The sequence below is a fragment of the Pteronotus mesoamericanus genome, unplaced genomic scaffold, assembly GCF_021234165.1.
Source record: "Pteronotus mesoamericanus isolate MK-2021 breed Mesoamerican mustached bat unplaced genomic scaffold, CSHL_Meso_final scaffold_36, whole genome shotgun sequence".
In the NCBI taxonomy this organism is placed as follows: domain Eukaryota; kingdom Metazoa; phylum Chordata; class Mammalia; order Chiroptera; family Mormoopidae; genus Pteronotus; species Pteronotus mesoamericanus.
The window spans coordinates 16,236,614-16,249,927 of record NW_026555313.1 but is presented as its reverse complement, the minus strand read 5'-3'; the positions used below and the strand labels follow the sequence as shown (position 1 = coordinate 16,249,927).

Here is a 13,314-nt window from a genome sequence, read left to right as displayed (position 1 = left end):
CCTCACAGTAACAATTCTTAGACACCAGCTGGGTATCATACAATTGAACTCAATTCTGACACTGTCTGCCCTTGGGTAGCATTAGATTCCATAGGTTGAGGGCTTAGTCATATAATACTGCCCCCAGCTCACACACACACATCTGACACCAGACTCAAGGCCAGGTTGTTACTGGACTTATGACCTACAGGCCATAAATTAGTGGTTTCCATGACCCCCTCCTTGGATTTGATTAATTTTCTAGAGCAGTTCATAGAACTCAGAGAAACATTTTACTTAGTAGATTACCAGTTTATTAGAAAAGGATATAACTCTGAGCAGCCAGATGGAAGAGGTGCATAGGACACGATATGGAGGAAGGGTACAGATCTCTCATGCTCTCTCCCAGCACCCCATTCTCTCTGAATCTTCATGTATTCACCAAACCAGAAGCTATCTGAACCTGTCCTTTTGAGTTTTTATGGATGCTTCATTACACAGGCATTGTTAATTAAATCATTGAGCACTGGTGATTGAACTCAATGTCTAATTCCTCTCTCCTCCTCAAAGGTCAGTGGTGGGACTGAAAATTCCAACCCTCTAATCTCATGATTAGTTCATCTGATGACCAGTCCTCCTCCCTCATTTTTAAGTATTTTCCAAAAATCACCTTATTAACAAAATCATAAAATCAGTTGTGGTTGAAAGGGGCTTGTTATAAATAATGAGACACCCCTTTCACTTTTGCAGCTTTGAAGGAATTTCAGGAACTGAGGATGAGAGATCTAATATTATAATGCAAAGGTGCTCCCATTGCTCTTATCAATTAGGAAATAACAATGGTTTTTGTTATTTCCTGGGTCTGTGAGCCAGGAACCATAGACCAAAATATGTATTTATTATAAATCACAACATCACAGTGGTATTTTCCATCTTTGAGTTTTATTTAACCTCATAGAAACTTGTGTGTAATCTTTATTTTTTATTTTAAAAAATAAAACTTTTTATTTTAAAACTTTATTTAAAATTAAGGTTTACAAATTTTCCCTGTAACTATTAAATATTCTGATGGCTTCAGAATGAGAGAAAGAATGTAATTATTGATTGAAATGAACTATTTAGCTGCAGAAAGATTCTACAGTTAGGCATGTTCCATTGAATTAATTGTGTTATAAGCACAGTGCCAAAGTGATTTTAAATAAAATGTATTAGTATTCTCTTATGAGCATACTAATGTGTGATGTTGTTGCTGCAGGAACAGTCCCCATGTGTCTTTCGGTTCTGCTGAATTTTTGAAGGAGACAGTATACATGATATTTTTGTACCATTTGTGAGGTGTAGTAACCTCACACAGCTCTGTCAACAGAGACAGGGTTTCCTCCCACATTAACATGTGTGTGTGGTCATGCCCTTTCAATCTCTGAAATAAGAAGTGACAATTGGAGGGGAGAAATCATGAGCAGAAGAAGAAAGTTTTTTTGAGTAAGTTGTAGACTTACGCTAGTGTCAGAAATGTCTGTATGGCTAGAAGGACTTAATACACAAACTAGAGACAGAAGTCATAATGATTACATTTATTACTCCCAGGAGCCTAAATAATAACCCAATTCCTAGCACTCTTTTATCTGAGTGCAGAGAGCATAGGTAAACATCTTCCAAGGACTTGTAGGCTTGTGCTTCTAAAACCCTGTGGGAATGCTTAGAATTGCAGTTGGTTTTATTTACTCTGAAAGGACCTTTGTACTTACTGATGAAGAGCTGGCCTTTTTCCGTTGCAGGTCGACATCAGTAAATGCCATTATTTAGTGGATTTGGACACAATGAGAGAAACACCCCGGGAGCCAAAATATTCATCCAATAGAGAAGAATGGATCAGCTTGGCCTATAGACCATTCCTTGATGCTTCTAGGTATGTGGCTTTAATCCTAAGCGATGTACGATTACTAAAGATGGAAATTGGAAGCTAGGACTGAAAAACTGCTAGTCCTGGGCTGACACTAGTAGCCATCATTTTATTTTATTTTTATCTGGATCCAAGCATATCTTCTATCTTTGTCCAGTTTCCTGAGAAATCTAAAAGAGTGCCTTCTTTTTTAGGCACCAGGATAATACAAAGTATGTTCTGGTATCATCCAAATAAAAATCTATGTAAAGCAGGTAGATCTACTGAAGAAAATACAAATAAGTGTTTGACATTGATTCTTTTTGGCAACAACTTTAGCTATTTTAACTAAGAGTATTATAACACAGGAAGATTGTCTATGTCCTTTAAGGAGTTAGAAATCCATATCCATTATTTTTAGGCAGAAGGCTTAGTCAAGGATGAGATAGGCTTTACTAGATCTTAAATAGAAAGATCAAATAGACCAGGGCTTGGCTGGCTCTTCAGAAAGGTCTCAGAATTAATGATGAAAGGGGAGTCAGGGCACTCAGGTAAAGGAGTAATGGTGGGGGCAGGGGTGGCTGGAGTGAGTTGGAAGAGTCAAGTTGTCTGTGGGCAGAGGTCCAGGTAAACAAACAGTTGAAGTTAAGGAGGTTTGGTGGGGCCTAGTGGGCAAAGCCAAGGATCCAAGAGGTCAGAGAGTGAAAGATAGAGGAATAGGTCTTGAGAGGCAGGTCTGGGACTCAGAAACAGGGAAAAAATGTTTTCAGAGGAGGAGGTAATCAGAAGCTGCAGATAAATCAAGTACGATGAAGAGTAACCGTCCATTGGATTTGGCAGCTGATAAAAGCAATTTTGGTGGAGTAGTGGGGCAGAAGGACTTGAGAAATTAGAGGGCTAAAAGCAAAAACACAAGGACAAGAATTGGAGATGGCAAATACAGACAAGCGTTTTGAACAGTTTTGCTATAAAGGGAAGCAGAGAAATAGGCCCATAGCTGGTGGTGGGTGCAGGGAATTGATGCCTTCAAAAGATTTTTTTTCCTTAAAATATTTTTTTAGCCCTCACTGTCATGGCTCGGGTGAGCATTGTCCCACAAAGAGAAAGGCCGCAGGTTCAATTCCTGGTCAGGGTATATGTCTGGGTTGTTGGCCAGGTCCCTAGTTGGGGACGTGCAAGAGGCAACTGATAGACCTTTCTCTCACATATCAATGTTTCTCTCCCTCCAGTCTCCCTTTCTAAAAATAAATAAATAAATAAAATCTTTAAAAAAATTTTTGTTATAGTAGCATATAAATTATATATATATAACAAAATTGGCCATTTAACCACTTAAAATTCAGTGGCATTAATTACATTTACAGTGTTGTGCAACCATTACCATTAAATTTTTTTCTCATTGAGATATAATTGACATATAACATCCATGTAAGTTTAAGGTGTTTAGCATGTTGGTTTGGTACATTTATATATTACAATATGTTTACTAGACGAGCACATATTTATCATTTCTTTGTGTTGAGAATACCATTATCTATTTCCAAAGCTTTCCCATCACCCCAAACTGTCCCTCTTTTATTTTTTAAGATGAGGGAAATAACAGTCGTGTTTATGTACTCATGGAAATAATCTCTTATAGAGTTGAAAACAGATCATGCAGGAGGCAAGAAAGAATTGCTGGAGCAGTGCCCTTAGCTTAGGTGTGAGGAGATTCACAAATAAGTACAGGATATATTTTAGGTAGATGTACAGATAGGTCATCTCCGAACAGCACTGTCCAGTGTAGGGGCCACAAGCCACGTGTAGCTATGAAGCATTTGAAAAGTGACTAGTAAGACTGAGGAAATGAATATTTAGTTTTATTTAATCTCAATTTACATAGCCACACGTAGCTACTAGGCAGAGTATAATAGTGACAAGCAGCAGGTAGGTGTGATGATGGACATCTGGAAGTTCTCTTCTGATGGCCTCACTTTTCTCAGTGAAGAAGAAAGTAGGATTATCAGATGAAAAAGGAGAGTAGGGGATGAGGTGTTGATTTGAGGAGAGAGAAGGTGTGAAATAATTGCAGAGTATGAGACAAAAGGAACGTGAGAAACAGAGTGTGATTGGAGGACAGAAACAAGAACTCACTGAGTCTTAAGTAGAGCCAATGTGGTTGCTTTTCTCTTTTCCAGCTATTTGTAGCTCCACTAGTGAGTCACAAAACAGGCAAATATAACCAGTTTTTTTTAAACAACTTTATTGAAGTATTATTATATACCATATAATTTACCCATTTTAATTGTACAATTCAATAATTATTAGTAAATTGACCAAGTTGTGCAACCTTCACCACAATTCAATTTCAGAGCATTTCTAACCCTCCAGTAAAATCCCTCATTCCTGTTCCCAGCTCCAAAGAACCACTCATTTATTTTCTATTTCCATAAATTTGCCTCTTCTGAGCCTTTCATATAAGTGAAATTCTAAAATATGTGGGGTCCTATGTCTGGCTTTTTTTCACTTACCATGCTTTTGAGGTTCATTCATATTATAGCTATGTTAGTGGTTGTCCCTTTTTATTGCTGAATATTATTCCATTGTATGGATATACCCATTTTGATTGCCCCTTTACCAGCGGATGGGCATTTGGTTTATTTCCACTTTTTGATTGTTATAAATGCTGTTTTGATCATTGGTGTGCCTGCCTTTGTGTGTAATGTTGGGTTTCAGCCTTAAAAGTTCAACAAAGCATGAAATGGCAAGGAAATGGAGGGCTTATACAGGGAGATGATAAAATGATTGGTGGCCTTAGGTTCCATAAGGAAGGAAGGGGAGGGTACTGAAGAAGTGGGAGAGCAGGAAAGGGTTAGGGTTATGGATGGATTGGTATTGAAAACATTGTCTCAATTGAGCAATCGGAGAGAGCTGAAAAGAGAGGCAGCGGTGAGGGTGTGAAGTTCTCTGCATCACTCATGTTCTTTGGTTCCTGGCTCTTTATTTGATGTAGTAGTCGGGGTAGGTCTCTATTGTGACTTCGTATTGGGGTTGAAAATCTGTGACAACATGAGATCTGGGCCTGGAAAGTTCTCCAGCTCTATGGGGACAGCAGATCCCAAACAACCTTCTTATTAACAAAGGGAAATTTAGTGGTTCACAAATACTGACCAGCAGTACATTACTCACAGAATAAGCTGTTTCTAGCAAATGGGGCAAGGGAGTATTTTTTAGGTGAACTTTTATTTTACTTTTGGATTTGAAGGGCAGAAATGAGAAGAGTCCCTTGTCTTCCCATTCCCCCTTTTGGTAGCACCCTAGCATGGCAGCTCATACACATAAACAGAGCCTTTGGGACAAGGAAAAGTAACATGACGTTTGTGCAGTTTTCACTAGAAAACTTGCAATATTTTGAGGGAACAACAGGAGGTGTTGGTCACCTTCCTGCCTTCCTTGTGGTGAGCAGTTACTGGAGGTGATCATACCATCACACAAGTGAACTGGTTGAGGTTCCTCCAAGCCCCTCTGTGTTCAGCATTCTCCTCAGCTAGTCGGTGCAGGTGACACACCAGGAGACTGTGAAACATGAGAGCCTTTCCCAGAGGTGCTTTTTCCTTCTCCCCACTGAACATCCTGCTTCCCTAACAAGCTAGATTTTAAAGGAAGAAGTAAAGCATACCTTGATCAATTTGATAAGCATTTATTCAACATCTTCTACCTCTAAGACTCTAGACTGTGGGCATATAAGACCGCTGCCTTGGGGAGTTTACAGGATACGTTGGGAAGAGATACCATAGTTCAGAGAGGTGCAAGTGCTATTGGAGCATGGGCAGGAGGGGTTAATTCCAAAAACCCTAGGGTGGGAGGAAGCAAGGAAGATTTCTAGAGGAAATGTCATCTGAAGATTGCATTGGTGATAGTGTGGGAGGTGGACTGAAAGGAGGGAGAGTTGGAGGCATAGAAACAAGTTAGGAAGCTTTTCTGGTTGATTACATAAAAGGTAATGAGAGAGTGAACTCAACTGCAAATGGAGAGAGAGACTCAGGAGTCACATTGTTTCACAGAATGATCAGGCCAAATTTGAGATCCCGGAAGCCCATGACTCTTCCCATTGGCCTGGGTCCAGCTTTTAAAGTTTTGCTGTGCTATATTACAAATACAATACTAGCCATTGTTATGGATTACTTCCTCTAGCTGAGCTGGTCCTTGACCAGAAGCTTTTGCAAGTTGAGCAGAACTTCCTAGAGAGACCAGACTCTTAAGTTTCTGTCATTGTTCATCCTGATTCTCTTGTTCATTCCCTGCTGCTTTATTTCCCATTTGCCCACTGAGCACACGTCTGTTGTAGATGGATGGAAGGAAAGGGTTATTGGAGAATGCCTTCATAGGTTTTTCATTTCCCATAAATCAGCATTCTTTTCACAATCATATGCTGAGAAAGAACTCAATCAGTTGGTTTAAGAACTGAAAAAGGGCAGTTCCCTTGAAGGGGTGCAAAGCGTAGTGAAAAGAGCATGGGGTCAGAAGATATGTACATTTAATCTTGCCTACTGCCTGGTTATTCCTCTCTGATCCCCAAATTTCTATATCAGGAAATTAGAGATAACTTTTTCTATTTTATGGGAATGTTGTAAGGATTAAATGAGAGCAGAAATATGAATGCTTTTTCCATTTTAAAGCATTATATAAATATCAGGCATGTCAATTAATTAGCAGGTTGCCTAGTGCTCCAAAATTATATTGATTTTCTTTACATTTCTCTTTCTTAGTATTTCATGGTATATATTGATCTAACTGCAAAAATAGCTGGATCCTATAGCTCAGTTTGCTGCAGGAGTGTGTCACTGTCCGCACCATGACATCCTCGGGGTGCTGACTTTGGACCAGTGAAGTGAGACTGTGCTGTCAGGGGCTGCGTGCTTCACACCAGTTGCTCTGAGATGGTGCATGAAATGCTCTTGGGAGCTTGGTCCTGTTCACTCGGGCTTTACATTTCCTTTGTCTTCTTTGAGCAGTGGTTTTAGTATTTTAGCAATTTATATAACAGAAGGAAATAATGGTACCATCAGAAAGTAATGGTCACTCATGTCTTAGATCCTAGATCGAAATAGGCTTCAGGCCTAAGTATTCTAGCTGTTTCAGAGGAAAGGAGGGTTTTGGGTTTTTTTTGTTTTTTTTAATTGTTGTTCAGTTACAGTTGTCCCACCTTTTTCCCCACTGCTCCTCCCTACCCTGTTCCCCCAACTCCCACCCGCCCCTCTACATAGCATGTAGTCAATCCACCCCGCATTGTCCATGCCCACGAGTCCTCTATTTGTGTTCCTTTGCTCGCCCCTTCCCCTTTCCCCCATTACCCCCTCCCACCTCCCCTCTAGTCACTGTCAGTTTGTTATTTATTTCCATGTCTCTGGTTGATTTTGCTCATTTGTTTCTTCATTGATTAGGTTCCACTTATAGGTGAGATCATATGGTATTTGTCTTTCACTCCCTGACTTATTTGACTTAGTATAATACTATCCAGTTCCATCTGTGCCATTGCAAAGGGTAGGATCTCCTTCATTCTGCTGCGTAGTATTCCATTGTATAAATGTACCACAGTTTTTTGATCCACTCATTTATTCATGGGCACTTAAATTGCTTGCAGCACTTAGCTATTGTAAATAATGTTGCTATGAACATTGGAGTGTGTAGGTTCTTTTAAATTGTGATTCAAGATTCTTAGGGTATAGTCCCAGAGAGGGATCGCTGGATTGAAAGAACATTCCATCTTTATTTTGGGGGGAAATTCCATACTGTTTTCCACAGTGGCTGTGTCAGTCTACATTCCCACCAGCAGTGCACTGGGGTTCCCTTTTCTCCACAACCTCGCTAGCACTTGTTTGTTGATTTATTAATGATGGCCATTCTCACGGGTGTGAAGTGGTATCCCTTTGTGGTATTAATTTGCATCTCTCTAATGGCTAGTGATGTTGAGCATCCTTTCATATGTCTCTGGGCACTCTGTGTGTCCTCCTTGAAGAAGTGTCTGTTCAGGTCCTTTGCTCATTTTTAAATTGGATTGTTTATCTTGCTGGTGTGGAGTCATGTGAGTTCTTTATATATTTTAGAGATCAAACTCTCATCTGAGGTATCGTTGGCAAATATGTTTTCCCATACAGTTGGTTCCTTTCCCATTTTGCTGACGTTTTCTTTAGCCATGCAGAAGCTTCTTATTTTGATGAAGTCCCATTTGTTTATTCTTTCCTTTATATCCCTTGCTCGAGGGGACATATCGGTGAAAATAATACTGCGTGGGATATCTGAGAGTTGCCTATGTTCTCCTCTAGGACTTTTATGGTGTCGTGACTTATTATTTAAGTCTTTTATACATCTTGAGTTTGTTTTTGTGTATGGCGTAAGTTGGTGGTCGAATTTCAATTTTTTGCATGTAGCTGTCCAGCTCTCCCAACACCATTTGTTGAAGAGGCTGTTTTTATTCCATTTTGTGCTTCTGCCCCCTTTGTCAAATATTAATTGCCCATGGAGTCATGGGTTTATTTCTGGGCTCTCTATTCTGTTCCATTGATCTCTGTGTCTGTTCTTATGCCAGTACTAGACTCTTTTGATTACAGTGGCCTTGTAATATAGTTTGATGTCAGGTATTGTGATCCCATATACTTTGTTCTTCTTTCTCAAAATTGCGGCAGCTATTCGGGTTCCTGTATGGTTCCATACAAATGTTTGAAATGTTTGTTCTATGTCTGTGAAATATATCACTGATATTTTAAAAGGGATTGTCTTGAATCTATAAATTGCTTTGGGTAGAATGGACATTTGAATGATGTTAATTCTTCCAATCCATAAACACGGTATATGCTTCCATTTATTTGTGCTTCCTTAATTTCTTTCCTCAGTGTTGTATAGTTGTCTGCCAAGTCTTTTACCTCCTTGGTTAAAGTTATTCCTAGGTACTTTATTTTTCTTGTTGCTATAGCAAATGGGATTTTTTCCCCTGATTTCTGATTCTGATATTTCATTGTTGGTGTACAAAAATGCCTTTGATTTCTGAATGAGGACTTTGTATCTCTCTCTTTTGCCAAATTCATTCATTAGGTCAAGTACTTTCTTGGGGGAGTATAAAGGTTTACAAACAATGCAAACAATGATAGTTTTACTTCCTCCTTTCCAATTTGGATGCATTTTATTTCTTTTTCTTGTCTGATCGCTGTGTCTAGGACTTTCAATACTATGTTGAATAGAAGTGGTGAAAGTGGACATCCTTGTCATGTTCCCGATCTTAGTGGGAAAGCTTTTAGTTTTTACCTGTTGAGAATGATGTTGGCTGTCGGTTTTTCATATATGGCCTTTATTATGTTGAGGTATGCCCCCTTTATTCCCACTCTGCTGAGTGCTTTTATCATAGATGGGTGCTGTACCTTATGAAATGCTTTTTCCGCATCTATTGATATGATCATGTGGTTTTTGTCTTTACTTTTGTTGATGTGATGTATTACGTTTATTGATTTGCATATATTGAACCATCCTTGCATCCCTGGGTTGAATCTCATTTGGTTGTGGTGTACAATTTTTTTAATGTATTGCTGGATTCTGTTTGCCAATATTTTGTTGAGGATTTTAGCATCTATGTTCATTAGCAATAGGTTTCTTTCTTTGTTTTGTCTTTATCTGGTTGTGGAATTAGGATGATGCTAGCCTCACGAAAAGAGTTTGGGAGTCTTTGCTCTTCTTGGGTTTTTTGGAATAATGTGAGAAGGACAGGGGTTAGCTCTTCCTTAAATGTTTTGTAAAATTCTCCTGTGAAACCATCCAGTCCAGGGCTTTTTTGTGCTGGGAGTTTTTTTGATTACTGCTTCAATTTCACTAGGTGTTATCGGTCTGTTCAGGTTTTCAGCTTCTTCTTGATTGGTTTTAGAGGATTATATGTTTCTCGAAATTTGTCCATTTTACCCAGGTTTTCAAATTTCTTGGCATATGAAATTTTCTTGGTAGTTGTTTGTAGTAATTTTTTATGATCCTTCGTATTTTTGTGGTATTGGTTATAATTTCACCTCTTTTGTTTCTGACTTTATTTATTTGGGTCATCTGTTAAAGGCTTTTCAATTATGTTTATTTTTTTCAAACCAGCCTCTTTTTTTTTTCTTAGGTGGGAATTAAGATCTTTATATGCCATCAAAATAATAACAGAACTTTGTTTTTAGGCTTTTCTGAGGAATGTTGTGATGGGAATGTCAGCAGAAAGGGCTGTCTCTTCAGTCCTAGCAGGGAGACCAGAAACATGTACCAGAGAACGTCAGATACGAGAAGTGAATAGTACCAGGACTTGGGTGTGAGAGGGGACAGGGCACCAGAGAAGGGAGGAGTCTATTCAGCATGATTTGCATAAACCATCCCATCTATCCCTCGGGAACAATTTTTCAAAGTGCTTTTCGAATGGAATGGTTTATAACAATGCTAAACTGTGGACCAGACATGCCAGTCAGCACCTAAAATTAGTTTTCTCCTAATAAGGGATGCCAAGGTCACATTACTCTTTTTAATTTGTCAGATAACCAGCCTCTTGATTTATTGATCCTTTGGGTTGTTCTTTTCATCTTTATGTCACTTAATTCTGCTCTCATCTTGATTATTTCCTTCCTTTTACTCACTCTGGATTTTGTTGTTTTTCCTCTAATTTTTGTAGATGTAGGGTTAGGTCGTGTATTTGAAAATTTTCTGTCTTTTTTAGGTAGTTCTGTATTGCTATGAATTTCCCTCTCAGGACTGCCTTCACTGTGTCCCATAGGTTTTGGTTGTTGTGTCTTCATTTTCATTTGTTTCCTGAAACTTTCTGATTTCTTCCTTGATCTCATTGTTTACCCATTCATTGTTTAATATATGTTGTTTGGTCTCTATGTATTTGACTGTTTGTGAGTTTTTCCCTTGATTTTGGTTTCTAGCTCTAAGCCATTGTGATCCAAAAATGTGCTTGATATGATTTCAATTATATTCAATTTGTTAAGGCATGTTTTGTGTCCTGTCATGTGGTCTGTCTTTGAAAATGTTCCATGTGCATTTGAAAAGAACATATATTTTACTTCTTTGGAGTGAAAGGTTCTGTATATATCAGTTAATCCCATTTGATCTGACGTGTCATTCAGTGTCATAATGTCCTTGTTGATTCTTTGTTTGGAAGATCTATCCATTGTTGACAGTGGAGTGTTACAATTCCCAACCATGAGTGTGTTGCTATCTATATCTTTCTTGAAGTCGTCCAAGTTTTTCCTTATATATTTGGGTGCTCTTATGATGGGTGCATATATGTTTACAATGTTTATATCTTCCTGATAGATTCTTCCCTTTAGAATTATGAAATGACCTCCTTTGTCTCTCTTTATGGCCTTTGTTTTGAAATCTATTTTGTCTGATATAAATATGCTATGCCAGCTCTTTTCCTGTCCATTTGCTTGGAATATTTTTTTTCTTATGCTTCACTTTCAGTCTGTGTAGGTCATTTGTTCTGAGGTGGGTCTCTTTTAGACAGCATATATGTGGGTCACCTTTTCTTATCCATTCAGCTACCCTGTGTCTTTTGATTGGATCACTTAATCTATTTACATTTAAGGTTACTATTAATAAATATTAATTCATTGCCTTTTTTCCCCTTTGTACCTGTGTTCCTCTCTCACTCTTTTTCTTCATCGTCTTAAAGCAGTCCCTTTAGCATGTCTTACAGTGCTGGTTTGGTGGAGCTGTATTCTTTTAACCTTCTTTTGTCAGGAAACTACTTATTTTCCCCTCTATTTAAATGACAGCTTTGTTAGGTAGAGTGGTCTAGGTTGAAGGCTTTTGCTTTTCATTACTTGGAATATTTCTTGCCAGTCCCTTCTGGCTTGTAGTGTTTCTATTGAGAAGTCAGCTGCTAGCCTTATCAGAGCTCCCTTTTATGTCACTATCTGTTTCTCCTTTGCTGCCTTTAAGATTCTCTCTATTCTTTAAAACTTGGCATTTTACTTATGATGTGTCTTGGAGTACGCCTCTTTGGATTCATCTTGATTGGGATGTTCTGTGGGAAAGGAGGTTTTAATAAGCCTGTTACATACTGCCATGTAACCTTTTTAGAAATGTAAGTAGGTTGAGGGAGAATTAGGATGGCCGAGGAGTGAGTGGAAGTCACACTGACCTCCTCCCAGGACCAACCTGGAATTACAACTAAATTGTGGAGAAATCACCTGGAACAAACACTGAACAATAGCAAGAGAAGAGTCTTTTAACCTCGGACAGACAAATGTGTCAGCTTTAGCACAACCTAACTGGTAAGGAATGCAGTAGAGACTTGAGAAGGTGGGTGGGGTGCCCACTGGCGGCTGCACCAGATGGATATTGAAACAGCCAGTTGGATCCTCCTGAGAAGAGTAGGGTCTAAACCATAAGTGGAGATCTCCAGCCTACAGCACCAGAGCCCAAATAGTACACAGATAACAGCCAACTGTGAAAAGCAGCTGAGTTGCTCTCTGCCAGAGACAGGTGACTGTAGATGCAAAGAGCTGCTCTAATGGGCCAGTGCATAGATTTCTGTTTGCAGCCACTTAACCCTGGTCTCCAGCAAAGTCGGGGGCAGAGTGGGCTAGAGACGCTTGAGGAGAGACTGGGGAAGGAGGCTTTGGGGAGAGAACTGGGGGAGTAGCCAATGGGATCCTGGTGCTGACTAATCCCCCGTACGGCAGCAGCCATCTTGCTCAGGCAGAGACTGCTCCCCTGAGCCCCAACAGTGTGAAAGGACCCAATAGTCCTGGCCCCAGGAGGGACTCTACCCCGCCCTGTGGTATCTCTAAGCCAGCCTGCTGAGTGCAGAGTGACTAGATTAATAGCTGAAGAAGACAGCCACAGACAGCAGATTCCTGGAAGTCTCAGAGTACCTAAGGTCAGACAGGGTCAACATCTGACATCATCAGAGGCAGATCCAGAAAGAAAAAACAGTGGTCTCCTATCATAGAAGTTCACACCACAAAGCCAGGAAATCAAGACAGACCCATTTAAGAAGCAGAAGCAAAAAAAAAAAAAAAAGAGTCTCACAAATAATGGGAAGACAAAGAAACACCCCGCAGTGGAACAGAAAGGAGGAATCCCCAGGAAGAGAAATAAATGAAATAGAGGCAAGTAAACTCTCAGATACTGAGTTCCAAACAATGGTTCTAAGGAAACTCAATGAGCTCTGTGAGCTCAGCAAGAATTACAGAAAACTGCAGGGAAACTATAAGGAACTTACTGCAAAATATATCAGCATGGAAAAGGACATAAAAATGACCAATAAGAAATAAGAGGAGATGAAGAATACAGCATTTGAATTGAAGAACTCAGTAGAAGGAATCGAAAGCAGGATAGATGAAGCAGAGGATTGCATGAATGAGTTGGAGGATAAGGTAGGAAAAAGCTCCCAGAAAAAGCAAGAAAATGAAAAAAGACTCAAAAAGGATGTAAATTTGTGTGGGGACATG

At 39.3% G+C, this 13,314-nt stretch overlaps 1 protein-coding gene across 2 annotated transcripts in view; it reads left to right on the top strand.

Annotated features, from left to right (window-relative positions):
- ALG9 (ALG9 alpha-1,2-mannosyltransferase) overlaps positions 1-13,314 on the top strand; it is a 127,342-nt gene that overhangs the window by 98,716 nt on the left and 15,312 nt on the right. The window contains exon 14 of one of the 2 annotated variants that reach the window (XM_054592623.1): positions 1,758-1,888. The exons of the other annotated variant lie outside the window; for it this stretch is intronic. Within the exon in view, the coding sequence (XP_054448598.1) occupies positions 1,758-1,888 (131 nt within the window). The remainder of the gene's footprint in view (positions 1-1,757; positions 1,889-13,314) is intronic. 2 annotated transcript variants of the gene reach the window in all.